Source organism: Colletotrichum orchidophilum (genome assembly GCF_001831195.1).
Source record: "Colletotrichum orchidophilum strain IMI 309357 chromosome Unknown Scaffold_8.1, whole genome shotgun sequence".
NCBI classification, from domain to species: domain Eukaryota; kingdom Fungi; phylum Ascomycota; class Sordariomycetes; order Glomerellales; family Glomerellaceae; genus Colletotrichum; species Colletotrichum orchidophilum.
This window is the reverse complement of record NW_019172964.1, coordinates 226,853-250,863: the sequence shown is the minus strand read 5'-3', so window position 1 is coordinate 250,863 and position 24,011 is coordinate 226,853. Positions and strand designations below refer to the sequence as shown.

Sequence of the window (24,011 nt, the reverse complement as noted above, 5' to 3'; positions counted from 1 at the left end):
TTTCATGCTTCGGGTGGGTTGTCGGGGCCTACATGGACTGCGCTAGTCTTGGACTGTATTACGAATGCTTTCTCGCTAAGCCTTGTTATAGACATTAGAATAAATCTGAACAGTCAATTTTCATCCGGCACGGGGGTCGCATACGCCTGAAGCCCCGGCTCCTGTGCAAAAATCCAGTTCAGTCTAGGCCCTATGTCCTGCCGGATTTTAGTAGCCAGTGCTGACACTTGCAGCAACTTCCCTTAACGCACACTTTCAAAGCCGCTCCGACTTCATGGAGGTGCGTTACCAAGCTTGCTTTACCTGGTCCGAACCAAGAGTAGTACGCTGGTGTCTTCGCCACGTTAGGCTTTTACAGCGGATCAAGAGCTGCCTTGCGAGTTCATGTGCTTCGGCGACGCCCTGTCACTACTATCGTGTGTCTCAACACAAAAGAGCACGCGATTCCGTCTAGGCCATGGGTACGAGCGCATGGCTGACTCGTCATTCTCCTCAAGGCTGGATCATCAAATACCAACGTTGGGATGGACTAACTTACCTATGATCTTTTCGTCAGCCAGGGGTGGAAGGCGCCTAGCCTCATTGAAGGGTAAGCCTCCGGGCTATGTGGGATGAAAACGAGCTCGATGCCTTGGCATCTTCGCAAAAAGAGTATTCTGCCCACAACACAGCGAGGAGAAAAGATGAGATCGAATTTTCCTTTACCAGTATCCCGCTCCAAAGTCCAAGTCGTTGGGTGTTGAGTCGGTCTGGTTTAATTGGGAGTTCCGAGTACCGGAATTTGACAGAATGAGGCACGTTGGTGCATGATTTCAAAGCGAAGAAACCAGCAATGTATGAATACTTGTGGACATAGATAGAGCTAAAACACTGAATTACTCTTCATTGAGTGGTACACTTGTCCTCAGCCAATGAAGGTGGCAGCACCCGATAGATCGCAGACAACGGTCTACAACTGGACTAGAGTAAGGAGACATCCTATTATTTCGCCTCTTACTGCTACCAAAGATGATGTTCGTACTTTCTTTGTTTCTCCTTCAGCTAATACTAATGAGAATACCTGAACTTCCTATTCTCAAAATCTGTCAAGTCCATGAGAACCTCATCAGACGCATCTGCGGCACTCTGACTATCAGACGCTGCCTCAGCATCCCTCTGCTTGTTCCTCCTGATCAACAGCAGTCGTATCGCGATAGCCAACACGACTTGTCCGGCAGTGCAACCCATGATAACCTTGCAACCAGTGCCGTAGATGGGCGCTTCCGACGCGAGAAAGGCTTGTGGACCTATAATATTTCCAACACAATATGCTAGGAAAACCAAGGCTGTCGATGTCACGCGCTTGGTATAACCTGCAACGTTGGCAGCCGGCATCTGGAGTGCAACGACGAGAGCGCCGACAAAGGAGGGACTCTGCGAACCGTGTTAGAATCATACATTCAAAGGTCAAAATTCATTCCTTACAATGTAGTAAGCCATCAGTAACCCGTTCTTGTTGCCTCTATCCAGCTTCAAGAACAGACTCACTGCAACCAGTGTCGGCAAAACCCACGTCATCATCACAATTGTCCGGAAGTTCTTGAACTTTGAAGCGCAAAAAGGACCAGTGAAGATGAAGAAGGCGACCCAGGCACCATAAGGAATCCCATAAGCAGTCGTTAAGAGAGCGTCCTTTGTGAAGCCCTTGACAATGAGTTTGCCAAAGTTGGCGATGCCGCCGTTGACAATCTCGTTGAGAAGGGTGTAGAAGAACAGGAGCCACACCTGGAGGTCCTTGAACGTTTCCTTGATCTGAGCCGGCTTGATCTTTCGGCTAAAGACACCAGTCTTGTTGCTCTGGCTGCGGGCAATAAGCAGTGCCTTTTCTTCCACAGTGAATCGCTTGGCCGTCATGATGTTGTTCGGCAGGTAGAAGAACAGAACGATGCCCCAGACGACGGTGAGGCCACCGCAAATGATGAAGATGATCCTCCATACATCCCATCCGTCCGCCTGGCCGACACCATAAAACAGAATGCCGCCAATCATGGACCCGAAGCCGTTGAAACAGTAGAACGACCCAGCGCGCATGGGCGCTTCTGCTCGGGTATACCACATGCTGACAATCATCATGAAGCAGGGTGTGATGACAGCTTCAAAGGCACCCAAGAGGAAGCGGCAGACGGCCAGGCCGGCGAAACTATGAGATGCGGCAGTGCAGGTGAGAACGGTTCCCCAGCAGAGGACGAAGATGCTGACAACGGTACCGGTGGGAAAGTGTTGAGCAAGGTAACTCGCCGGCCATTCTGCCAGAAGATAGGCGAAATAGAAAATACTGGCGAGCCATGAATACTGGCTTTGAGAAGTATGGGTTGTTTCAAAGAGGTCAAAGACGGCACCGTAACTCAGAGCCTGCTTGTCGATGTATTGAAGGAGATATGTTCCCATGAGAAGGGGCAATAACGTCAGGTCTATCTACAAGTGTAAGTTGAATCACTGCATCAGTATCAAGAAACATTGATGTGACTGAAGAGCGAGGCCTTACGCGGCGGACGAGCTTTTTCTGGGCCTGTTCGTCTTCCATAAGCTCCCGTAGATGCGCGTGGGACAGGTCATTTTGCTGCAGAAAGATCTCGGCCTCGTCGAGAAGCTCGACCTGGCCAGCCTTGAGATCCTCGCCGATGCTAACCGGACGAGAAGTTTGCTTCTCCGCAATCTCCAGGTCCTTGGATCTGGGTTGCTCTGCGTTGATGGAAGCTTCAATGGCCATTGTGGAGTCCGGGGAAGTGGGCGAGCGGGTCGTCGTTGTTGTGTTTAAGCACGCGATGGTCGATGTGGACACTACTATGGCTACTTTGCAAGCATTCAGCAAACGCAAGTAGCTGTATACATGAGGCTTTCAATGTCAAGCGAAATTGTTAAGAGTCGCGAGCTCGGATAATTGCGAGTTGTCGGGACTTTCCCGGTTCGGCAAATTCCAAGGTCGGGACTATCCTTTTATTCATTGTCATTCGTATTACGGACTATAGGTAAAAGGTTTCCGGCGTTGTCTCTGTCGGCTCAACCCGAGGCCGTGCCCCCAACTCGATAAGAGACCAACTGATAGCGACATGTCTTAAGACGGCGGCCTGCTCCCGACAGCATAGGCTACAGATAAGATGTCAGGCGATATTTTCTGCCCAAGCCAGGCGTCATATCTCGGTAGTCCTTACTAGCTAGCAGGACACATTTGCTGATAAGAGTCCCGGGTCTGGTGGAGGTTCCCCGCGTTGAGATGGGGTCATGGTGAAGGAGTGGAGTTGCCGTGGGCACTGTGCAACCATTGCCATTTGTCGGGAAACCAATGACACCGGAGAGCAGATTTGGACGCCGAAGCGGTTGAATGGACCGTTAAGAACTGAGTGGGGACATTTCGGTGAACCTCCGCCTTATCAGCTTGCGCGTTGCCGTTGACTAACAACTTATCAGCGCTAGCGTGAGTTGATCGGGATTTAGCCATGATAGTAGTTGTGGACCTTTCCGCGGGGAAATATCAAAGACACAACTCCCATTCAAACTTCCCCGAGTCGGTCTGCCGATGAACGGACTTTGCAAACCACGAGCCAGCCAGCCAACCTGGGATCGGTCAGTCCGTTGAACGCCAACACGAGCACGCAACCATGTCCACGGGAACAGATCAGCCTACGCCCCGGCCCTACCGGTCCCATCTGCGACCAGCCTGTTTGCAGTGCCGGAGGCGCAAGTCAAGATGCCAGCAGCAGGAGGGAATCACTTCGTCGACCTGTCAAATGTGCCATGTCTACGGCACGGACTGCGAATTCCCACCTTCGCCTCGCAGCGCAGGCCGCGCACTGCTCAACCCCGGAAAAGTCCAGAAATCCTATCGTCCCCCGCAGTCCAACACGCCATGTCGACGGGAGCCTCTCGTGTCGGCCAAGGTGCATGTACCCCAGAGCGGCGGATTACGGCCATCGTCGTCTCCACCAACAAGCACGACGTCCAGCTCGGGCCCCAAGGTTGTGCTTGATCCGCATAACCCCCATCTGATGCTGGCACTGGACAGCCCGGAAGACGAAGACAACTCACACATCATTGGCCCGGCTGTCACAAACGACACTCAGGTGTTGGCCGACTACCTGAGTTCTGAGCCAAGCATCCACGAACGGATGATTCGTGTGGTAAAACCGAAGCCAGGGTCCCAAGTGGGCCAGATGCCGCGTCCTACAATGGCGGGTGGCATCCGGAAGCCAGTCATCTTTACGGCGGTTCGTAAGCGTCCATATGGTCTTTCACCGAGACAGACGGCACCGTTGCAAAAGTACCAGATTGTTGAAAAGATGTTGGAGCCGTGGACTTCAACGTTGATAGACCTGTAAGTTCAAAATGGGTTCTCAGGTGGAGGTTGTCCTGCCTGAATTCGATGTGTCCATGTGGTACTGGCCAAAAGTCACCAGCACAAGCATAGGTGGAGACTAGATCTGTTGCTCACTAGGTCCTTTGCAGTTACTTCCAAAAGGTCAACATATGTTTTCCTCTTCTGGATGAAGTTTCGTTCAAACACCAGTTCAATACCGCAAGGGACAGGATTTCGCCTGCGCTCTTGTCTGTCCTTTACGCACACTCCATGATCTTTTGGAAATCAAGTCCAGAGTTGCCCTCGCAGTACTGTCCCGACTCCCGGTTTATCTGGAACCAAGCAACAGAAACCTTGTTTTCCGAACTTCATATTTCACCGGGAATATCCACCATTATTGCCATAATTCTCAACGTGGGGGGCAGACCGACTACTTCCATGATTATGAATGAGATCCAGCTCGGCGCCGCTATTTCACTCGCTCAATCACTAGGTCTGAACAGAGACCCCGTAGATTGGAACATCTCTATGCCGGAAAAGTCTTTGCGGATGAAGATCTGGTGGGCACTTGTTGTACATGACAAATGGTGAGTCAACCACCGATAATAGCCTTGAATATGACTAACCTGATGTGCAGGTTGAGCCTAGCCTACGGAACGCCGCCTCAGATCAAGCGCTATCAGTACGATGTACCTGATCCTACCCTGGAGTATCTCACCGGGAAAGATGCAAGCGAGGCTCAGATTGCGGCCGCTTCTGTCTTTATCGGATTGGTCACTCTGACCGGGGTTCTCGACAAATATTTGGAGCACGTCTATGACCTCAACCAGGGGCGGGACCAAGATAGCAGTCAAACGTCCCTCGACCTAGAGCTAAGCCTCGGCCAGTGGGAGGATTCCTTGAGTGACGACGTCAGGAGAATCATTACCCGCGGAAACAATTTGCACATCCCCGGCGCGGCGAACCTGAGACTAGCCTATCTATCGACGAAGCTACTCCGCAGAAGGATCGAGCTCGACATGGAGAAGCAGGAGGACACGGTTCCGGGCGACGCACTGACGAACCGATACATTCAAGTTCGCCGCGCTGCAGAGGAAATCGTTCTCCTTGTGCAGGAGCTCGAAGAAATCCATCTCAGCGACTTTTGGCTGCCGGTCAGCGCGTTCGCGTTCACGTCGGCCATGACGTTTCTCTTGCGATGCGCTCTCGAAACTGAGAATACCGCTGGTGGTCTGGCTCAGAGCGCATCCCTCAAGCTGGCAAAGAATTTGATCGACTCTTTGCAGTCTCACCAACAGGAATCGGGATGGGATCTGGGTGACCTGTGCTTGGCTCAGTACGCCGAGGTTGTGGAGCGTTTGCAGACTGCCGACAGTCCTTCGGCGACGGTCCCGGAGTTCCAGCAGTTGATGATGTCGTCTGATGTTCCGATGGTTGATGAGTTGTTCCCGAATCTCTGGGACATGTTTTGACGTGGCCAATGAGTGATTTTACGTTTCCATGTATCATAGAACTACGAATAATGACTCGACAACTATTTCTTGAACTCCACGTTATGTCTTCAACACTGCTACTAATACATGTATCTAGGGCGCGAACTATATCTTTAGTATGAATCAATCACCTGCGCTAGTAGGATTTCAGCCTACTGAGATGCCCCTAGCCTTAGTCTTCAAAGTTTTCCGTCTGCTTCCACCAAAAGTTACACTCTTTCTCCGCCCACTTGTAGTCCTTGAACTGAGCTGAAGTCCCCAGGCCAGACCCACCAGCACGTTCATCGTTGCCCTGACCAATTATCATTGTATTTCCCACATTCTCCCCCTTCCGGCCTGAAAAAGGTAGCCACTCAGGACGGTCTTTGAACTTGCCCTTGATCGTATTCGGGTCGCCGTGAACGATGAAGGATGTCGCGTATGCGTGCATGAACCCAGCAATCTCATCCTGCTTCGGTGAAATGGATCTGACCTCGGCATTGTAGGTCTGGTAACGCATCTGGTCGCCGTGGTTGGCACCGTACAGAGCAGTCTTGTTCAAGGCCCAATGATAGAGATACACAGGAGGGTCGTTCGATGACCTACTCCCCCAGATTGCGGTCTGGCGAACGGGGCAAGTATACGCGTAGTGACCGTAGGCAGCTTCGGCACGCTTGTATTGCGGCCCAATATCAAGAGGTCGGGTCTCGACGTACTGCGAATCTGGGTTCTCGGAAGGATCCGAATAGAGGTCTTTCAACTCTGCTGCATCCTTATCCGAAAGTTGGGGCAAGAGTGTGCGGAAGAACTTTTCAAAGTCTTCGGGAGTTGATGCCGTCTTGGGAACGTACATGGCTCCTTCGTTGTGGGCTGACCCCGTCAAGATGGGGACCTTGTTCCATTTTCCAGACTTCCACGCATCAATTGGACGCCTCGAGATGACATCACCATCAAGGACGGGTTGCCAAGCCCATCGTACAGAAGGATTAGATTGCTCGTAGACCTTCTGGCCAGACTCGAGGACCGTCGAGGACGGCAGCGCTCGGAGACATGGCAGTATCTCATGCTCGGGTCTGTGACCACAGCCTGTGAGCTCAAGGAATTCTTGGAAATGTGCCTCGTTCAGAGTAGACTCGGGCGCGTGCACCACGCGTGCAGTGTGTCCTCCGGAGTCCATGATAGCCTTATGGAAGAGAGTCTTCTTCTGGTTGATGTCCATGATGAGATGTCCGATCTGGATATCATCAGCAAGATGCGACTCGACGGATAGATAGGTCGGAAATACTCCATGCGCGGCGGCGGATAAGCCCATGATGGTTACATTATCCGGATCACCACCAAAAGCCGCGATGTTCTTTTGAACCCATTCCAAAGCCACGTACATGTCTTTGAGTCCGAGGTTCAACAGACCCTCTTTCTTAGTCAGTGCACTATTCATCCCACCGGCAACACCAATCCGGTATTGCATCGATACACCAATCCAGGGTTCTTCAGACCATGCCAGCATAGACGGTGTGTTGTGCATTCGTGCAGCCCCGCGGTTGAAGGCGCCGCCCGGAATCATCACAGCAACGGGCAGCTTTTTGGCCTCATCTGTGTGACCGTTGGGTCGGTACACATTGATCGTCAAGCAGTCTTCGCTTTCCCAGTCAGGGCCTAGCCACTCATCATCTGTAAAGGGAACAAGCTGCTTCCCTGGACATCTACATGTCTGTCAGTATTAATTTAAACCCCTTGAATGGTTCCGTTCAGACTCACCTTGGGCCAAGCTCAAATGCTTCTTGTGTTCCGTTCCCGGACGGTACCGGCACAGCGTGCCGGAATCTCAGTTGTCCGACGGGAGGGAGTGCGTATGGTATTCCCATGAAGCCTTCCAGCGGTTTATCAAACGTGCCATCGGTCACAAGTCTGCCAAGTACAGTGCCCTGATTGATTGTGACCGAAGCTGTCGGGCGGTACTTTGACTCGGTCGATAGAATAGCACTGTTCTGGCCGGTCCAAAGATAGGCGCAGATCCCAGCCACGGCCAGTGGCAGACTCAAAGCCAATCGCCAGCCGGGACCCTGGTCCGTTGTTTTAGACATGTCAAGTATCTGACCACACTTTGGCGTGGCCCATGGAAAGGAGATGAGTCGGTCGGTCATACGGCTTACAAAAGACGGCTTCAACTTACATGTATTAGTTTTCAAGATAGACATGCATATCTGTATGATCACGCGACGACTTGCTATCAATGAACGCCTCTACAGATTCCAGTCGCCAAAGGGCACGGTGCTACCATGATTCAAAACAATGCCGGCGGGATGGGACGGGGAACCCGAGACCTCGCCGCGGGAAACTCCCGTCAGGCGACGTGCCACCGGCCCCACTCAAAGAAAGGTGGTTTAAACTTGCCCAGATGGACGCAGTTGGTGCAATTATGCCGATCTTTAACGTGGAGATATGCTGCCTCTCTCAATTTTGAGGTAAAGCTTGATAAGACTACGTTAATCTGCAAAATCGACCATTTAAATAATTCAAGCTGAAAAGCAACGTCTCTCATCCACGAAATAGCGATTAGTGCACTATAACTATCTATGAATTTTATATAGTTAGGTACACTATCATTCTACGCCATGTTGACATCACTGGTACTAATAAATGGAGCGCTGAGCTCCTCGATAGTTACTGAGCCTTGCACACCATCTTCGTCGGGGTTGCTTGTCAAACTCGCTGCTAAGTTTAATATGCACATAGGATTCGACAAACAAACAACCCGATCATATGGCCCGAACGATTACCAATCTCAACGTGGCGGTGACCTAGTTGCGAACTATCTCCCCGTTGCCACTCTGCGATGGCAAGCTGAGGCATTGAATACAGACGCCGTCGGCCTTGGGTTTTTAATTCGGCACTGGCGGATAAAGTCGCCACTATTAATGCACTTGTCTGTCTCTTGATGCACATTTCAACTATTTACGGCGTCAGTATCCTTAGAATCTCTCGAAGATTTTCGATGAGACTTACTTAATGAGCCACGACACGTGACTCTGTGGGTCATAGCCCAGGTGAGTGCTTGATGAGTCTGATAGACAATGGTTGCTCATAGCTGTTAGCATACCACCAGAGGATCTTGAGGAAACCCCGAGCAGTCAACATCAGGCATCAAAAAGCTCCCTCTCATCACCGCCCCATGCTAACAACCGGAGCTTTTGTCAGCGCTACCAGTTTCGCTGTCCGATTTATGCTTTCCAGTGCTGCTGTAGCCATGCTAGCTTTAGGACTACTTTATACTCTTAATATGGTCACCAGCACAGTCAAGTAGATCAGCTACTAAGTACTTGGAGGCGTTGCTTGGGGTATGGCTCGGCAGTTGTCCATCATTACGGGTCACGCGAGCGCAAGCCTAAGTGGCGCTGCGACACATAGCGATATAAAGCTTTCTGCAGGGAATACATCTGGTTTTATTATTCCATGGGAGCATTTTTCGTACGGCCTAAGGGGTGAAGAAATGCTGCGCTAATTGATACTGTATCGAATGCCTTGTGAAGAGGTGGAAACGGAAGATTTGATCGAATGCTACATTATCGACGCTTGCAAAAAGGGTATCCCAAAGTATTATTATGCTGCTGTTGACGCCGATCTCCTCGACATTGTAACAGTCCGGATATCATCAGTCCTCTTCTGAATAACCAAAAGCCAAGAGGCTTTTCAGAGGAGCAGGATCACCTGCTGACCAAGGCGCGGTCGAAATAGTGCCTGATAGCAGAGGTTGTTCGCTATTTGGACTGTGCACGAATTATAGTCACCGGCTTCATAAGACAATTGACTGCGCAACTACTCTTCATATCCGTAGAATCAAGCTGTTATTCATCGTTCTTCAACATCGTATTGTTAATTCAGTAGCATTGACATCGTTTTGCTCGAAATATCTCGAGAAGTACATGTTCATCACTAAATGCCGATGATTCCCCAGGCGAACCGTTCGAAGCAACATATAGGTTTGGGTGATAAAATAAGTAACGGAAATGCAGCGTGAACACATGTATCTAGGGGTATTCTCGTAATCCTTTTGGACAGTACTAACTGTCCTTTCCAAATGGTCATCGCCGACTCGGTGACCGTTTCTTCCGGTCTTTCTTTTCCGCTTTCTCCCCCGAGCCGGCAAAGTATTCTAGCACCCGAGTCTTGGTCTTGTTCTTCTGACGTCCGCGTCGTCCATGGGCTCGAACGCGTCTCGCCTCCGGTAGTTCAGTGGTTTCAATAACAACCGCCTCTGCTGCATGACCCGATGGAGGAGGATAATGTGAGGTTTCGTCCGGGCCATATGAATAACCGTCACTAGGAAGAGGTGGTGCATGTCTGAATGGAGTCGTTGGCGGAGCTGGATGTGCAGTGTAATGCGGATCAGAAGAAATATTTACAGCATCTGCAATCGCTTTTGATCAGCAAAGAACCGGACTCATCTCAGCAGTTGTAAGGCTTACCTGGTTGTGTATGACCCGCAGCGCTGAAGCTAGACATTCTGCTTCTTGGGTTTGCCCCCGAGAAGCTTTTCAGCGTGCTGGGGGCTCTAGGCTGCCTGTGCTTCCCAGTATGGCTCAATGATCCCGTCTCTTGGCGTATAGAAGGCCCGGGACCGACGTAAATGACTCTGGGTGATGGGGCCGTCGTATGGGGATTAGGAGGAGGACCCTTTGAGCCTGACTCGGAACCCGAGGGAGTGCTTGGATGAGCGTCGAACTCCTCGGCATCATCAGACTTGGATCTTGGCTCAGGTTCCAGTGAGGGCTTCTGGTCGACAGTAATGGTTTCAGGGGATGGAACTCTCGATCGTGAAACAGAAGGAGGGCTCTTCAATCCAGATGGGGATTCGGCATGAGAAGTCGTCTCACCATTTGCCTCATCTGCATCCTCGGACTTGAATTTGGGCTTAGTTGCATTCTCGAGCGAAGCCTTGGGGTGGTCTTTATCTCGGTGCTCAGGAGGGCTGGACTTTTCCCCGCCCTTTAAAAGATGTCTGGACAATGTTGAAACGGCGATTGACCTCTGTTTTCCATCCTTCAGCTTCGGTAATGGTAGGTCAGACGCATTGGGGAGCTCAGGAATTGACTCTTCCAAAATCTCAGGAAAATTGACCGTCTTTTTTCCAGCGGATAACCCACTGAAGGGTCCCAGCGGTACCGTTGTTGGAGGCTGTTGGAACGACGATACGGCTTGAGGAATCTTGTTGATGGATGGAGTCATTGCTGGACGACCTTGACCAGAAAAGCTAGGCGCATGTCTTTCTTTGCTTGAGGATCTCGAGATCTTTTCCATATCAGCAGTGATGATTTTGGGATTAGAAGATGGCACTGGAATGTAACCGCTGGGCCTGGGCTTGGGAGCAGTGCCTTTACTTGATGGTTCATCAGGGAGCATCGTCGTCATCCCGGACATCAACGGCCGTGGCTGATACGCCGAAGATGGTCCTGGCTTCTTGGAAGACGTGAGCCCAGACCTGCCGACGGGTGGTGACATCCATGATTCTGAGTGGTTCGCTGAAGCCCTCCGGCTGTCTACCGTAGGACCCAAGTTGGGAGGATGTTCTGATGAGACCGGGGCTGTTGGGTGATCGTTTAGATGTCTTATTCTGAATGACTCAGGTGGTTGGGGATTTTTTGAAGTAGGCGATGTCTTAGAATGTACCGAACCTGCCGGTGGCCTCAAGTATGTTGGAGGGGGTTTTGGAAGCCCAAAATCGGGAGAAGGTGGTTGATATTTATCGTCCAAAATGCCATCAGATTTAGAAGACGGAGAATTCTGTTTGTGAGACCTGGACCCTCGCCGTCCTTCAGACCGGGTTGATGATCGGGGGGACCATGGGGAGGGCCCGAGGGGCGGTGATGAGAAGAGTGAATTGGCCCCGCCAGATGACTTGGAGGATGATTGCTTCTGCCGCCGTCTTCTGATAATCCAGCAACCAAGAAGCAAGAGGGTTATTATAGTGGCGCATGTGGCCCCGATGATTGCCCCGAGTTGCTGGTCGCTGACGCCATCAGATGAATGAGGAGGGGGCTCTGTTGGAATTTCACCGGGAAGCGTCACAGTCGCGGTTCGAGTGCTCAAGGTTCGAGGAAGTGTCTGAGTGATGATAATCTGGGTGCTGTCATCCCGCTTCTCAAAGAAATTCTTGGGTTTGACATTTACGGTGGGCGTAGGTCCTGGCTCGGATGGTTTTGGAGTTGACTTTGGCCTGGCGGCAATATTTGATGGCTGAACAACCATCCTAGGCTGAAGCCAGGGTCGGTCAAGCCGTCATTGAGCTCGAGAACCAAGGAAATCACCTCAACATTTCTGATTGTTTGCCTTCCTTCGAGCAGCTGTGTTCATTCGTGTAGCTTCCATGGCAGTAATTCACTCGGCCGCGGTGGACAGGACATTGCAGATGAGGCTGGGAGATTCGGAGAGATCTTTGCCGCCTGCATGATCCTTCATTCTAGCCAGCTAGCCAGCGAGCCCTCTTGGCTGACTCCTGTACGGAAGCTCGGTAGATCGGGGAAGCCATCAATAAGGCTGTGGATCGCACTTATTCTTCGAGCGGAGGCTGGGAGGTACTCCATAACAGGTCGACGGTAGCGGCCTGGAGGTTGCACACTGTGCTCCTAAGCGCCCATCACAGCGATAACGGGGAGTTGCCAACCCCTCACGAAGTTGACTTTCCCACTCTTCGTCCCACTTTCGCCATTTCATTTCATTTGTTGGCGTAGTTTGACCAATTGTGTATCTTGCAGACATCGGCTGGTTAGCTCTTCCAGAAGCAGATGCATCGGCGAACATCCAGAATAGGGTTGGCTGGTGAGATGAGTGCATAAGCGAGCATAATCGTCAACTCAAGATCCTCAGCCTGATTTGGCATATCTTTGATTTCCCTTCACCACTCCAAGTTTGTGGAAATCATGTGTGCGTTGAGAAGGCCGCTAATCAAAAGTCTTGTACGAAGTAGGCTGACCGCTTGGGATACTTACAAAGCTCTACTAGAAACCGAAGGCACGCCGACTGCAGCACCAGCATAGGCTTGAAGGAAGCAGCAGAACAGAAACCTCAAGAAGACCCATCTAAATCTAGTGATTACTTTTGTGGATAACGCAGACTCCACACATACATGATGTACTTGAAGCATAGCCGAGCTCGAAGACCATGACAGCCTTTTTCGCCCCGTACGATGGAAGCTCATTACTAGTTGCATTTCACTAATTAATAGTGGCTTCATAAAAAAAGAGAAGAGAACTGTAGTGTTAGGCCAGAAACTCATCTGAAAATAGTTGAGAGGAACTGTTCGTGACTTTCGAACCGATGCCACTGCAGCGTCCTTCTGTGCCAGCTAGCCACGCGCACATAAGCACGCCTCCACCGACAACTAGTACCTCTGACAGGGGTTAGAAACGCTGCGGTAGGTCAGCTGGAAAATCCCGCCTTGACTTCCAGTCAAGTCGATTCGACATTTTCCCTCAAATGACCACAGCACCATGTACGACTGCTAAGTAGGCTGCGACCTAAACAAAGGTTTTTCACTCTTTGTTTGTCATACGGAAACATTAGTCCAGCTCTCACTCAAATCGACCAACTCAACAGCACAAGGGACGGGAAGGCTACCGTTCTCGCGTCGTCCTTCTCCATGTCTCCGTCCATTCCCGACAATGGGCTGACTCGAGCGGGGAATGGCGACGCGCAGAAGTCTCCATCTCAAAAACACCATGTTCAGCATAGCCGGTCTTCAAGCTCCAGCCAGCCCAGATCAGGAGCCAATTGTTCAACACGCGAGGCGCTTTTTCGGAATGAATCCGGCTTATCTATCGTAAAAGGTAGCACACCTAGAGGACAGGGTGCCGAACCAACGACAAGAGCTTCCCCAGGTATAGCCGCGTCCTCCTTGAGCAGGTACAATGGGGAGACAACAAGCTTCAAATCCCATCGAGACATCGGTAAGGGAGAGATATTTTCCCCTACAGGAGGAGATTTGGGTTCACAACAGAAACCGGAGAATTCTAAACCGAAGGCCGTTAAGAACAGTCCAAAGCATTCAAGCGTCGAGAACCGCGCGAACCTCAATCTCCAGGACTTCAGAAGAGTTATAACAAAGGCCGCGAAGATGATAGAAGACAAAAGCAAGGCCCCAGAAGCTGCCAAGCTAATCCTGGACGCGATGTTGTGGGATGGTATCAAGAAACTCCCCCGCGACAACTTTGACGTTGTAGTCGCGCGGCACCATTTGGGAGAGTGCTATTTCTACATGGAGAACTATGGTGAAGCCGAGACCCTTTACCGACAGGTTCTCAAAGCCCGGAAATCCCAGAAGCCTCCCGATCCATCAAAAGTTTTAGGGGTTCGACAGGATCTAGCGGCCGCGCTTATCAAGTTCGCCGAGCAAGAGAAGACGCGAGATACTGCGAAAGCTGAGAAGCTGAACTTCGAGGCACTGACCCTGGCCACGGAGAGCATGAATGAGAAGAACAACATCAGATTGGACGAGGACATAGATAATGTACTTCATTGCACAGATGTCTTGCTGGAAAACCAAAACCGAAAGCCCTTGGAGCTTGCCAAGCTGAATAGGAGTCGTGTTCGCGCGCTGGTCAAAATTGGCGGCGATATGAGCGACGAAGAAGTGGAGGATATGAAATTTCGCGGAATTGCGGCGTTAAAGTTGTTCACCGTGGATCTGAAGGATCGAAAGCGCGGGTACGAGGTTTACAACACTGTTGAGTCCCGCATCCGGAAGTATGGCGCCCAGGATGCCGATCAGTCCGCAATGGCAGCACACTTAGGAGACGTGTTCAAGAATGAGTGGAGGAAAGCTACTGGGCTTCTGGCACGTAAGAGATGGAAGAAATGCCTAGAAAAGGTGCGTGCTGGTGTGAGGAGGGATGTCCTACCCCGGAAGAAGGAGATTCGGGAAAGGTGGCATCTCATTTGCCGAAGATTAACAGCCAGGCAAAGATGGCGCAAGGTTTTATCAAACGCCAGGGTAAGTGCCAGGCGAACAATCACTTGCCGTAGGAGACAAACCCTGAACCAGTGGAACTCATTGGTCCAAGAGGTTTTGCAGAAGAAGAGGAAGGAGGAGGAGGAGAAAAGTAGGAAGAAAGATGAAGAGCAGAAGAGGCTAAAAGGGGAAGAGGAAAAGAAGAGGAATGAGGAAACCCGAGCGAGAAGGTTGGACGAAGCGAGAGAAAAGAAGAAAAGGGAGAAGGATCTGATGAATAAGCGAAAGGAGGAAGAGCAAGCGTCAAAGAGGGTCAAAGAGTTGGAGGAAGAAGAGGCTCTAAATAGGGAGAAAAAGACACAGGAAGATCTCGAGATCCAGCAAGGGATCAGCAGAGCAGACACAGGATGTACGGAATGGTCGGGACCTGGTGCGTATCCAACAATCTCAGAGGCATTTTTGGAGTATTATTTGGAAAATGATTGGACTGACAAAGCTCTCATTGAAAGAAACACCGTTATCTCTTGACACAGGACCGGCCTTTTTCGACTCGGAAGCTGTCCTCGACAGCATACAGTGAGTCTTTTCTTCGCTCAAAACGGATGACCATCACCTCGCAGTAGTTAACAATGACTTTCAGGAACAGTGAAAAGTGGATAAAGGATTTTATTAGGTCTCGCGACATGATTATCAGTCCTCGACATGACAAGAACATGGAGCGAGTCAGGGTTACCATAATCGATACAGGCCTCGACAAAACCCACCCATTTGTCACTAAGCGGCAATGGCAGGATTTCAGACAAGCAGCAAACAAAAAGGTTGCTCTTTTCCAGGACTTTGTGACAGAGAAGCCCAGCCGGGAAGCAATCGACGAAGACGGGCATGGTACTTTTATCGCTGGTGTTGTGCTTCAACTCGCACCACTCGTTGAGCTCTCCATAGCTCGAGTGGCCACAACGCGCGCTTCCTTGATGAAGGATCCCGACGCAGAGGGGAAAGTGACAAAGGTGCGTGACCAACGTTGGACTATTGCCCTTCACGAACGAATATATCTATTGGAGTCATCAGCTTACAAATGAAACCTGACTACTAGGCAATTGACCATGCCATCACGGAATGGGACACAGACATCATCTCAATGTCGTTTGGGTTCCGGCTTATCAAGACACCAGGATTCCGAGCAGCAATCAGCAGGGCGACGTCGAAAAATAAGATCCTTTGTGCGGCCGCAGGCAACTTCGGGAACTCAGAAGCCAACCTTTCTTTCCCTGCTCGGCTCTCGGAGGTTTTCAAGATCTTTGCGACCGATCACCAGGGTGGCAAATGCTCATTCAGCCCGAGGCCGGGCGTGGACAGGGACTTCTGCTTCAGCATCCTGGGTCACGATGTCGCATCGATCTGGCCGGAAACCCTGAGGGACAAGGACAAGTTGACACCCCTGAAGGTGGTGAACAAGAGAAACCCGAAGAAGTATCCAGGCCTCTGGGTCGCCATGTCGGGGACCTCGTTCGCGACGCCGATTGCCGCGTCCGTCATCTCCATCCTGTATCAGTTCTACGACGCAAACAAGGCCGAGATCAACCTCGAACCGGCGTTGGAATTCAAGACAGTCGAGGCCGTCCGGGCCATACTCTTGAAAATGAGCATGGCACCGACCGCGGACCAGCACAACTTCCTCAACCCTTGGGTGGGCCGAGACAACTACTTCAACTTCAGCGGGGAAGAAAAGAGCGGTTCGGTGTCTTTTTTTGCTCAGATGCTGAGGCTTTGCTTAGGCGCTTGGAATAAGTAGTTTTCGATTTCTTTTGCGATCAACGGAGCATTATTTCAAACACGTTCTGGAGATGAGCAACAAGCGGTCACTCGGTGCTGTTTAAATAAAAACTTGTGGTAAATGCATCAAGACCTCCCTGGAGGGTGTAGGTGCCAGACAGCTTTTTGACCTTGAGGATGCTATTCTGCAATGATGACTAGGCATTCGCCACCATCAACCTCGTCAAAGCCGTCGTTCTTGGCGTCCCGAGCAGGTAAAGACTGTCCAAAGTCCTCATTTTCAACCAAGACCGTGTCAAGTTCATCGACATCAACAGCAACCTCATTCGGTACCTCTTCATCGCTCTCATCCTCAGAACTCGTATCTTCACCATCTCCCCCAGCACCGTGCCCATGCAGTTCGGCCCCAGAAACATCGCTCTTGAGCAGGGTCTTGTTGCTGCTGAAGTTGACGTGAACTTTGCGCAATCTATAGGCGAACACGAAATCGTCATCCGGCGTGCTGCTCTCGACAGAACTGCTGAACCGGTCCACACCGCCCTGTACGCCGGCCATGACCATTCCCCCTGTCCCAGGGTCTGCGCCCAGCTTTGCGGTGACGCTCGTCGTCTTGCTCGCCTCGTACGAGACCTGGCCGGGCCTCCTCGCAATTTTAATGCCCGTGATCATGTACAGCACCTTCTTGCTGAGGACCATTCTCTTGAAGAAACCCTCGCGCGTGAGACGCTTTTGCACCGCCGCCTTCTGCACGCTGGAAGTGACGTAGTCAGATTCCTTGTCTGCTCCCAGTTCAATAAATGCCGTCTCTAGCTGAGCCGCGGTCCATGATTGTGTGATATCGCTCGATACGTGGGTTGACACCTCCGCCGTCATCACAGCTATAAACTGTGCAAAGATTCCGATGCCACCGACTGCTCCCTTGGATTTATCCAGGGACCAGTCGTTTTTGAGAGAGACATGGACGGCATCTGCGGGGAGGGGTCTGATGGGAGGCGCTAAGCGGCGGTAAGGAGTGCGAGGGTCCTCGATGAGCTGGCCGAGTTGGATCAGGCCGTCGGGCTTGTAGTCGGTGCTACGAAGGATGAAATACGTCTTGCGCTGTGATTTCTTCTTATTTATCTGCATCTCGGCTGCAGGTCGTGTATGTGAGACAACGCAGAAGGAGAGGTCTGGGAGGCCAAGCTAGACGCTGCCTAAGTGACTTGTTTTAAGATGGGTATCACTGTATGTGTTTTCGGTTCTTCACTGTGTCTGGTAGACGTTGACAAGGGATCCGTTTGGGTGCATCGAGAGCTGCATGTAAGATTGCGTGTGCCTACAGTACCATTCATTCTCCAACTGACACATCAAGTCAGCTGACCCGCATGGATCTGACTGTTTGCCTCGTTGACGTAAGACGCGAGTTAAGTAGATGAGCAGCGTTGGGGCTTCAGCTTTCGCTGGGGAAAAAGGCCTCCACCGTCGCAAAAATGGTCATCATACATGGTTGCAGTGCCGGGCCCGTTGAACTGCACTCACCTCTCTCGTTACTCCCATTGGGTGTATCAACTTTTTATCTTAGTCAAATAGCAAGGGTGCTTGGCTACTTTGAGGCGGGATCAGCGCGCCTTGCAAAACCACGTGGGTGTACGGATATGCCTGCAGACTTGCGACACGAAGGGCACCAAAGACGTGGCTGAGAACGGTATCAGACCGCGGATTGGAACATCTTTGTATTTTGGCGCAGTCACATAAAATAAAGTTGCTCTTTATAAGGTAGCTGGTCGGCGAGCAAGAGCTAATGCCCCACGGGTCTGTCTGTGTGGGTTTTGTCAAAACTTATCTCAACGGCCAGATAGAAGCCGTTGAATCTGGCCTAGTGATATGTCTAGAGAATATCATCTCTCAGTCGTATCCAATGGTCGATCTACAGGAAGCAGACTAATTATATTTCATAGTCTTTCCGGATTGGGGGCTGCCAGCCTGCCTCTCTCTTACGGGTGCACGATATCTACTGTTTTGCCGCCAACGATCCAGCGGAAATCCCTCCGGAATCCCTCGCCCTTCCCATTGCAAGTTACTTGAGTGCCTCCTAGATAGTTCAAATCCTTGATGATGGGGCGGTTGAACTCGTCAGTGGTGGCTAAAAGGGGTGTTCGAGATACCTTGAGCGCGCAGAACAATGTCACAATTGGGGTTCGAACCGAAAATGAGACCTTAATCAGTTCTGGTAACATCACTTAATCTAACCACAAGGCCCGAAAGATAGTCGAGCGCCGATGCCTCAGGATTCTGCAGTGGCTGAGTTGACTCTCGCTCGTGGCGGTTGTATCGGGGGCGCTTAAGCTGAGGAGGCACGTAACGCGAACTCGCCTTGATCGCTTTTGTCGACCTTCCATTGTGATCGTCGCGGGGATACAAAACGGCAATAATATCGCAATCCATTCTGAAAAGTTTTAGAATAAAAGGGGCGACAAGATGACGAAAAACACCATCTTGATAGCAAGAAGGAGCATTGGTTTAATATAAGGGTGAAAAGGTGTGGTGACTGCAGCTAAACGGTGGCTCACCAGCATCCAACGAAGCCACCAACCCGCGCTCTTCGCCAAGCCCCAGTACCTGGAAAACAAGATTTGATTATTCGGCCTGATTATTAGGAGGCTTTCACCTTGAGTACAAAGAACATTATCACGTTGCTGTTCGCCGCCTCTAAGCGTTCTTGTACTTTGGCTGCCTGAGGTATAAATCTGACCAGGTGCCGCGTGAACAAGTTGATATGTATCCTTCACACTAATTTGCACCGTACCCAACGCCCGCAACTTCACATTCCAGCTACACTCAAGGGCAATATGGTCTCTACAGAAGTGACCGCAGCGAGGGTATCCGTCAATGAAGTCCTCGCCATGAGCGATGCTGAGCTGGCTCAGTTCATGCAGAAATCCGCCTCTCCGGTGGCCATTACGACCTTCCTATTGATGGGTGGGGTGAGCTATCGAAAGACGGACGAAGCCGCCTCGCCGAGCGACTCAAGTGAGTTCCAAAGCTTTCTCAGCTCCTATCATCTGTAATTTCGCTTACAACGATCCAGAGATCAACAACGATGGCTAGCCCATAGTCCTACCGCATGCTCTCGTCCACTTGATCTCGACGAACTCGATGCACGCCTGCGTCAAGTATCGACCAACGAAAGCTTCCCGTTAGGACCCGAAATACCACCCATCGAGCGACCGGAATCCGCCACACCACCGTATGATCCGACGACAGGGGAAATCGATGCTTACAACGAGCCCACCAACGATGGTGGCAGTAGTCTTGTCTATACCCATTTGTTTTATTGTAGCTGCCAGTCCAAGATCAGTATTCTTTTCCCGTTTTTTCGCTGGCAACAAGAATCTTAATGGCAACGCATTTGGGCACGAGTCTACACACCACCTGACAATGCGATCCCTCTGTTCACTTGGGAATACCGTGCACGCTGGTACGTGCATTTCTTAAATATTAATAGATCTACGGATCTATCTATTATTTTAATCTCAAACTCTAATTCCTACATGTATAAAACTTAAGCCGTAATTCAACTCGCAACCTAACCCGACTTACTTACCAACCCTAATTGAGCTAAAGACTCTACTGTCATCTTAGTAATGCATATACCAGCGTACATAGTACTCCCGGGTGAAAAGAGGGATCGCATTGTCAGATGGTCGTATTACTCTGTTGTCAAAGGCCCGGGCCCGCCCAAAGTGGCCTAACGCCAATGAGCACGGTAACAACGGGGCTCTTGGCGAAGCCATAACCCGCGCAGAACGAACAGTCATGCATGAGCATAATGATTCTGGCCGGCTGGGCAGGTCCGGAGGTTCCGGAGGTAATGCTCTTCACGATTTCGTTCGGCGAAGGAAACGAGCATCTTCTGCCTGACCGGCACTCGTTCTTCGCGTACTCATTGCAACCCGCACGCCGCAGTCAGCTGGACCTCCTCGTCGGTCTGGCCGGGTTCTCAGCTTTCATGTTCAACATCTGCAGGCATTGTCGTAGCATGCCGGATGGCATAGCACTGTCCGAACGCTCATGCATAAGGGGAGTCGCGGGTTCTTAGCTGGTCCGTAGCCGTTAGAAAGTCACTGTCAAGCAAATTGCGCTGGAGCTTGCACGCAAGATGATCCGTACTGAAGCACCAAACGACACAGTCGCCTTGGACAGCAGGTAATCCTCGTGGTTTAGGCAACCTCACAAAATTCTTTTGCGTCGAGTCCTCTCTCCCTGATCGGTCCGTAAGCCGACTTCGCGAAGCAGCAACACCTCCGACATGGCGTCGAGCCCCTCAATTTCTATTGCGGATTTGAAGAAAAACTCGCTGAATCGGCCTTCGTTGCCATCAATGATGCATCGATGGGAAAACGATTGAAGGACTTTCAACAGAGAGGATTTCCAATCGAGACCGCAGAAGGCTTGGAAATTTGCTGACGGAATGTGATCGAGGACGCGGTAGTGAGATTTTACAAAATAACTCCGGTTTCTTGCCGCCTGCCCCATTAAAATATTGCGAACAAATAGAGGCGAATCTGCTGGATAGCGGCCTGTAATTATGCTTCCTCTTTTGTATTACTCGACTGACCGATCATCACAGCGTGGTCCACGATGCGCGAGTGTCCTTTCGATCGATTCAGGGCTGTTCTATCAAGGTTTTCTGTGCTACAAAAGATGAAACACAAGGGAGGGCGAAAAAGAGGTTCCCAAATGCGTTGTCCTTAGGGTAGCTTTACCTATTTTATCAATCGTTTTGTCTTGCGATGTCTTTCATCCACCAAATAGTGATGTCGATATCACTGTCCTCGTTGGTTTCGTATATTTCCCTCCACCAGTTCAGCTCTTGCTCAGAGACTCTTGCCCAGAGCGCGCGTCTGTCGTGTAAGAGCAGATCATGGGGTTGCTCGAAAATGATGGTAGTCTCGTGACATAGTACTGTGATTCTGTAACCACGAAGACCGTCGAACTCATCCGATACGTAATCCTGGTTCACCTGGACCGCTAGAAAAATGCTCCCGTCCTGATTCAAAACCGCAAAGGCCCCGAGTCCTCCACCTCCTGCGGTGGTGGCGACTTGGGTTTCGGTGGTGTCGGACGGCGGGATGGTCAGTACCATGAACCCGTATTTTCCGCGCAAAGGGTCATTGTCTCCACGTGACCAAAGAGTTCGGGCGGCCGGTGAGTCGTCGAAGAGCGGGAGCGGATTTGCTAAAACAAAGTTGAAGAAGAGAACTACGGCGGCGATAGCCAGGACGCTGCGGGATGCCATAGCGAGCGAGTTTTTGAATTTATTGACCGTCAAGTCAGGATGAGCAAGAGTTTTGAGAATCCCTCACTCGTTTTAAGGAGGGTATCTGACACTTTCAAGAATCGTAGGACGTGATTCAATTACGTCAGGGCATTGAAAGAGAGCATATCTTGCATAACTAGCTAGACATATATTTATATGTATACCAATAGCTAGCCAGCGACATTCCGTAACTACATCCGCCAAATCCGGTCGGACTCCCGGGAGCAATTCACACAGTGGGTAGCACGGAGATGAGCGAAAACAGAGTTTGTTGTTAATACGTCGTACAAAAACGGAACCGCAATTCTCGGCACAGCGAGTACAAAAGAACATCAACAAACGCGAGACGGAAACTTTGGAAAACAGCAACAAATTGATCGAAGCATGCCCGCGGATCGCGTCCGTAGAGGCAATTGTGGGCACAATATCATCCTCGGTATTGATTCTGCATCCAAAGGGCCTACTTGTGGCCGCGAGTGTGCTCTGGCCACAAAAAATTCTGAGAGCAAGTCACGAGACACGACTCAGTAGACAACACCATCACCGCCGCCGCCGAGCCATAGGCTATCATGCGAAGCACAACGGCTACGTCCAGATAAACGTTAACATAACAGATACCGATAGGTCCTAGGCCGCCTATCACACGCGATAAAGTTTGAAACGTTCCGTAATAACCATAACGAGGAGCCCAACAGACCGATATCACCTTCTGTATAGAAAAAGCATCAAACAGCAGGCATGCTACGATTAATGCCATAGAATACTACAGATCATAGATAGACTAGTCCGCTATTGCCCTCTTTGCAAAGGAGGATTAGTGCCCTTTTAACATACGATGATTCCGCGGGATCTAAGCAGGAGCTCTCATACTCAGTATTCAGACGAATCAAAGCGATTGAAGCATTGTGCTTCATGGATCGAGCCTGGTTCCAGGTGGTGGACGGCGGTGGTGGTCGAAAGATGGAAACATATAGCCATATAGGAACCTGGTAGGAGGCAACGATAATTCGCAGGGCATGGGACATACAGTACAAACAAGTCCGGGAGGATGCGGACAAGACAAACAGACGAAGCTGAGCGCCGGGGGGAGACTGTAGGTATGCAGCAGAACTAGATATGGACATGTGGCAAGCACCAATATAGCCGAAGCACGAAGACACGAAAGTGGGAATCCAGAGGCAAGGAAAACAAAAATAGCTTCGAATAAAAGCAACAGAAAGAGATTCTTAAAACAGAGAGAATCAACGCAGAGGACAGGCAGTGCAACGAGGAATTTGGAAACAGCTGGCCTTAATTTAAGAGCAGGGCAAAGTAAGGCGTCGCGACTTGTCGTCGACGCTTTGCTTATTACCTAAACCTTGCTTTCCGGGCATAGCTACCGACAATGGCGGCTGGAACCGAGTAGGATCAAAATGATCAATCAATCATGCCAACTGATCGCGATTACCTATGCACGAAGGTGATCACACCAAAAGGAACAAGGGGTAGTCTTCAGGACTTGCATATAGTGTGACCTGAGCTTCGCTCGTGGCCAGACTTCTATATCTCTCCAGCAATTAACATTTGTAAACATCTTCGGATATTTTCAGCTTACCTTCACTGCGAATTACTTATTAGGTCTAAGACTAATCACCTTAGCCCTTGAAGACCTGATTTGTTTAGCACACCCAGCACTACGACTCAGAACTCAGTACGACATCTAGTCTATAGCGTCAATCCTAGCTTCTGTTAGCAGACTCTACTGTCAGATAGCTGACCGTAACAATCATTTCACCGTCCCCAATTTCGATCGCACCTATCACATTTGAGACAAATTCTTGACGCGGCAGTCGAATCATTCCCGATAGATTGCAAAGAGCTGCATAATTCACGGGGCCTCATTAGCAACTTGTTGAGCAAGGCCGTGTATAATTCTATGTAAGCTAAGGATCACCTACAACATCTCAGCCTTTTCAGCCTTTGGTGCTTCTTTCACCACAATACGTTCATCCCAGAGAAATTCGAAACCACGATTGTCCTTTGCACAAGATCTTGGGCAGCTGATTGGGTCGCACCAGGCCCTCCAATATAATTCAGTAGCTCGTCAAAGCCATGTTTCGGGCCCATATGCAGCATCTACGGCGATGCCATGGAGTGACTCACCATCTCTATCCCCTTTTCCCTCCCTTGACTGCATGATGCAATTCTTCC

At 50.5% G+C, this 24,011-nt stretch overlaps 10 protein-coding genes across 10 annotated transcripts, besides 1 other annotated feature; 3 read left to right on the top strand and 7 right to left on the bottom strand.

Annotated features, from left to right (window-relative positions):
* Positions 1 to 1,047: 1,047 nt before the first annotated feature.
* On the bottom strand, positions 1,048 to 2,749 carry CORC01_01530 (allantoate permease; the record flags this gene model as incomplete). The annotated part of the gene is made up of 3 exons (XM_022613184.1): positions 1,048 to 1,413; positions 1,465 to 2,454; positions 2,525 to 2,749. The coding sequence occupies 3 exons, from the start codon at positions 2,747 to 2,749 to the stop codon at positions 1,048 to 1,050; spliced, it is 1,581 nt and encodes a 526-aa protein (XP_022480283.1).
* Positions 2,750 to 3,638: 889 nt separating this feature from the next.
* On the top strand, positions 3,639 to 5,805 carry CORC01_01529 (fungal specific transcription factor domain-containing protein; the record flags this gene model as incomplete). Its single annotated transcript, XM_022613183.1, has 3 exons — positions 3,639 to 4,351; positions 4,483 to 4,920; positions 4,971 to 5,805. 3 exons carry the CDS (start codon positions 3,639 to 3,641, stop codon positions 5,803 to 5,805), a joined length of 1,986 nt encoding a protein of 661 aa, XP_022480282.1.
* Positions 5,806 to 5,998: 193 nt separating this feature from the next.
* On the bottom strand, positions 5,999 to 7,889 carry CORC01_01528 (carboxylesterase; the record flags this gene model as incomplete). The annotated part of the gene is made up of 2 exons (XM_022613182.1): positions 5,999 to 7,508; positions 7,564 to 7,889. The coding sequence occupies 2 exons, from the start codon at positions 7,887 to 7,889 to the stop codon at positions 5,999 to 6,001; spliced, it is 1,836 nt and encodes a 611-aa protein (XP_022480281.1).
* Positions 7,890 to 8,617: 728 nt separating this feature from the next.
* Positions 8,618 to 8,845, bottom strand: CORC01_01527 (uncharacterized protein; the record flags this gene model as incomplete). The annotated part of the gene is made up of 2 exons (XM_022613181.1): positions 8,618 to 8,751; positions 8,812 to 8,845. The coding sequence occupies 2 exons, from the start codon at positions 8,843 to 8,845 to the stop codon at positions 8,618 to 8,620; spliced, it is 168 nt and encodes a 55-aa protein (XP_022480280.1).
* Positions 8,846 to 10,251: 1,406 nt separating this feature from the next.
* Positions 10,252 to 11,304, bottom strand: CORC01_01526 (uncharacterized protein; the record flags this gene model as incomplete). The annotated part of the gene is made up of 1 exon (XM_022613180.1): positions 10,252 to 11,304. One exon carries the CDS (start codon positions 11,302 to 11,304, stop codon positions 10,252 to 10,254), a length of 1,053 nt encoding a protein of 350 aa, XP_022480279.1.
* Positions 11,305 to 11,888: 584 nt separating this feature from the next.
* Positions 11,889 to 11,969: a sequence feature (Short protein (CORC01_01525, OHF03141.1) was converted to a misc_feature.).
* A 1,309-nt stretch (positions 11,970 to 13,278) lies between these two features.
* On the top strand, positions 13,279 to 16,541 carry CORC01_01524 (thermostable alkaline protease; the record flags this gene model as incomplete). The annotated part of the gene is made up of 5 exons (XM_022613179.1): positions 13,279 to 13,307; positions 13,399 to 15,179; positions 15,259 to 15,325; positions 15,390 to 15,756; positions 15,843 to 16,541. 5 exons carry the CDS (start codon positions 13,279 to 13,281, stop codon positions 16,539 to 16,541), a joined length of 2,943 nt encoding a protein of 980 aa, XP_022480278.1.
* A 161-nt stretch (positions 16,542 to 16,702) lies between these two features.
* Positions 16,703 to 17,647, bottom strand: CORC01_01523 (uncharacterized protein; the record flags this gene model as incomplete). Its single annotated transcript, XM_022613178.1, has 1 exon — positions 16,703 to 17,647. The coding sequence occupies one exon, from the start codon at positions 17,645 to 17,647 to the stop codon at positions 16,703 to 16,705; it is 945 nt and encodes a 314-aa protein (XP_022480277.1).
* An 848-nt stretch (positions 17,648 to 18,495) lies between these two features.
* Positions 18,496 to 18,946, bottom strand: CORC01_01522 (uncharacterized protein; the record flags this gene model as incomplete). The annotated part of the gene is made up of 2 exons (XM_022613177.1): positions 18,496 to 18,666; positions 18,752 to 18,946. 2 exons carry the CDS (start codon positions 18,944 to 18,946, stop codon positions 18,496 to 18,498), a joined length of 366 nt encoding a protein of 121 aa, XP_022480276.1.
* Positions 18,947 to 19,350: 404 nt separating this feature from the next.
* On the top strand, positions 19,351 to 20,600 carry CORC01_01521 (uncharacterized protein; the record flags this gene model as incomplete). The annotated part of the gene is made up of 3 exons (XM_022613176.1): positions 19,351 to 19,531; positions 19,703 to 19,815; positions 20,307 to 20,600. 3 exons carry the CDS (start codon positions 19,351 to 19,353, stop codon positions 20,598 to 20,600), a joined length of 588 nt encoding a protein of 195 aa, XP_022480275.1.
* A 675-nt stretch (positions 20,601 to 21,275) lies between these two features.
* CORC01_01520 (uncharacterized protein) lies at positions 21,276 to 21,800 on the bottom strand (the record flags this gene model as incomplete). The annotated part of the gene is made up of 1 exon (XM_022613175.1): positions 21,276 to 21,800. The coding sequence occupies one exon, from the start codon at positions 21,798 to 21,800 to the stop codon at positions 21,276 to 21,278; it is 525 nt and encodes a 174-aa protein (XP_022480274.1).
* Positions 21,801 to 24,011: the final 2,211 nt, after the last annotated feature.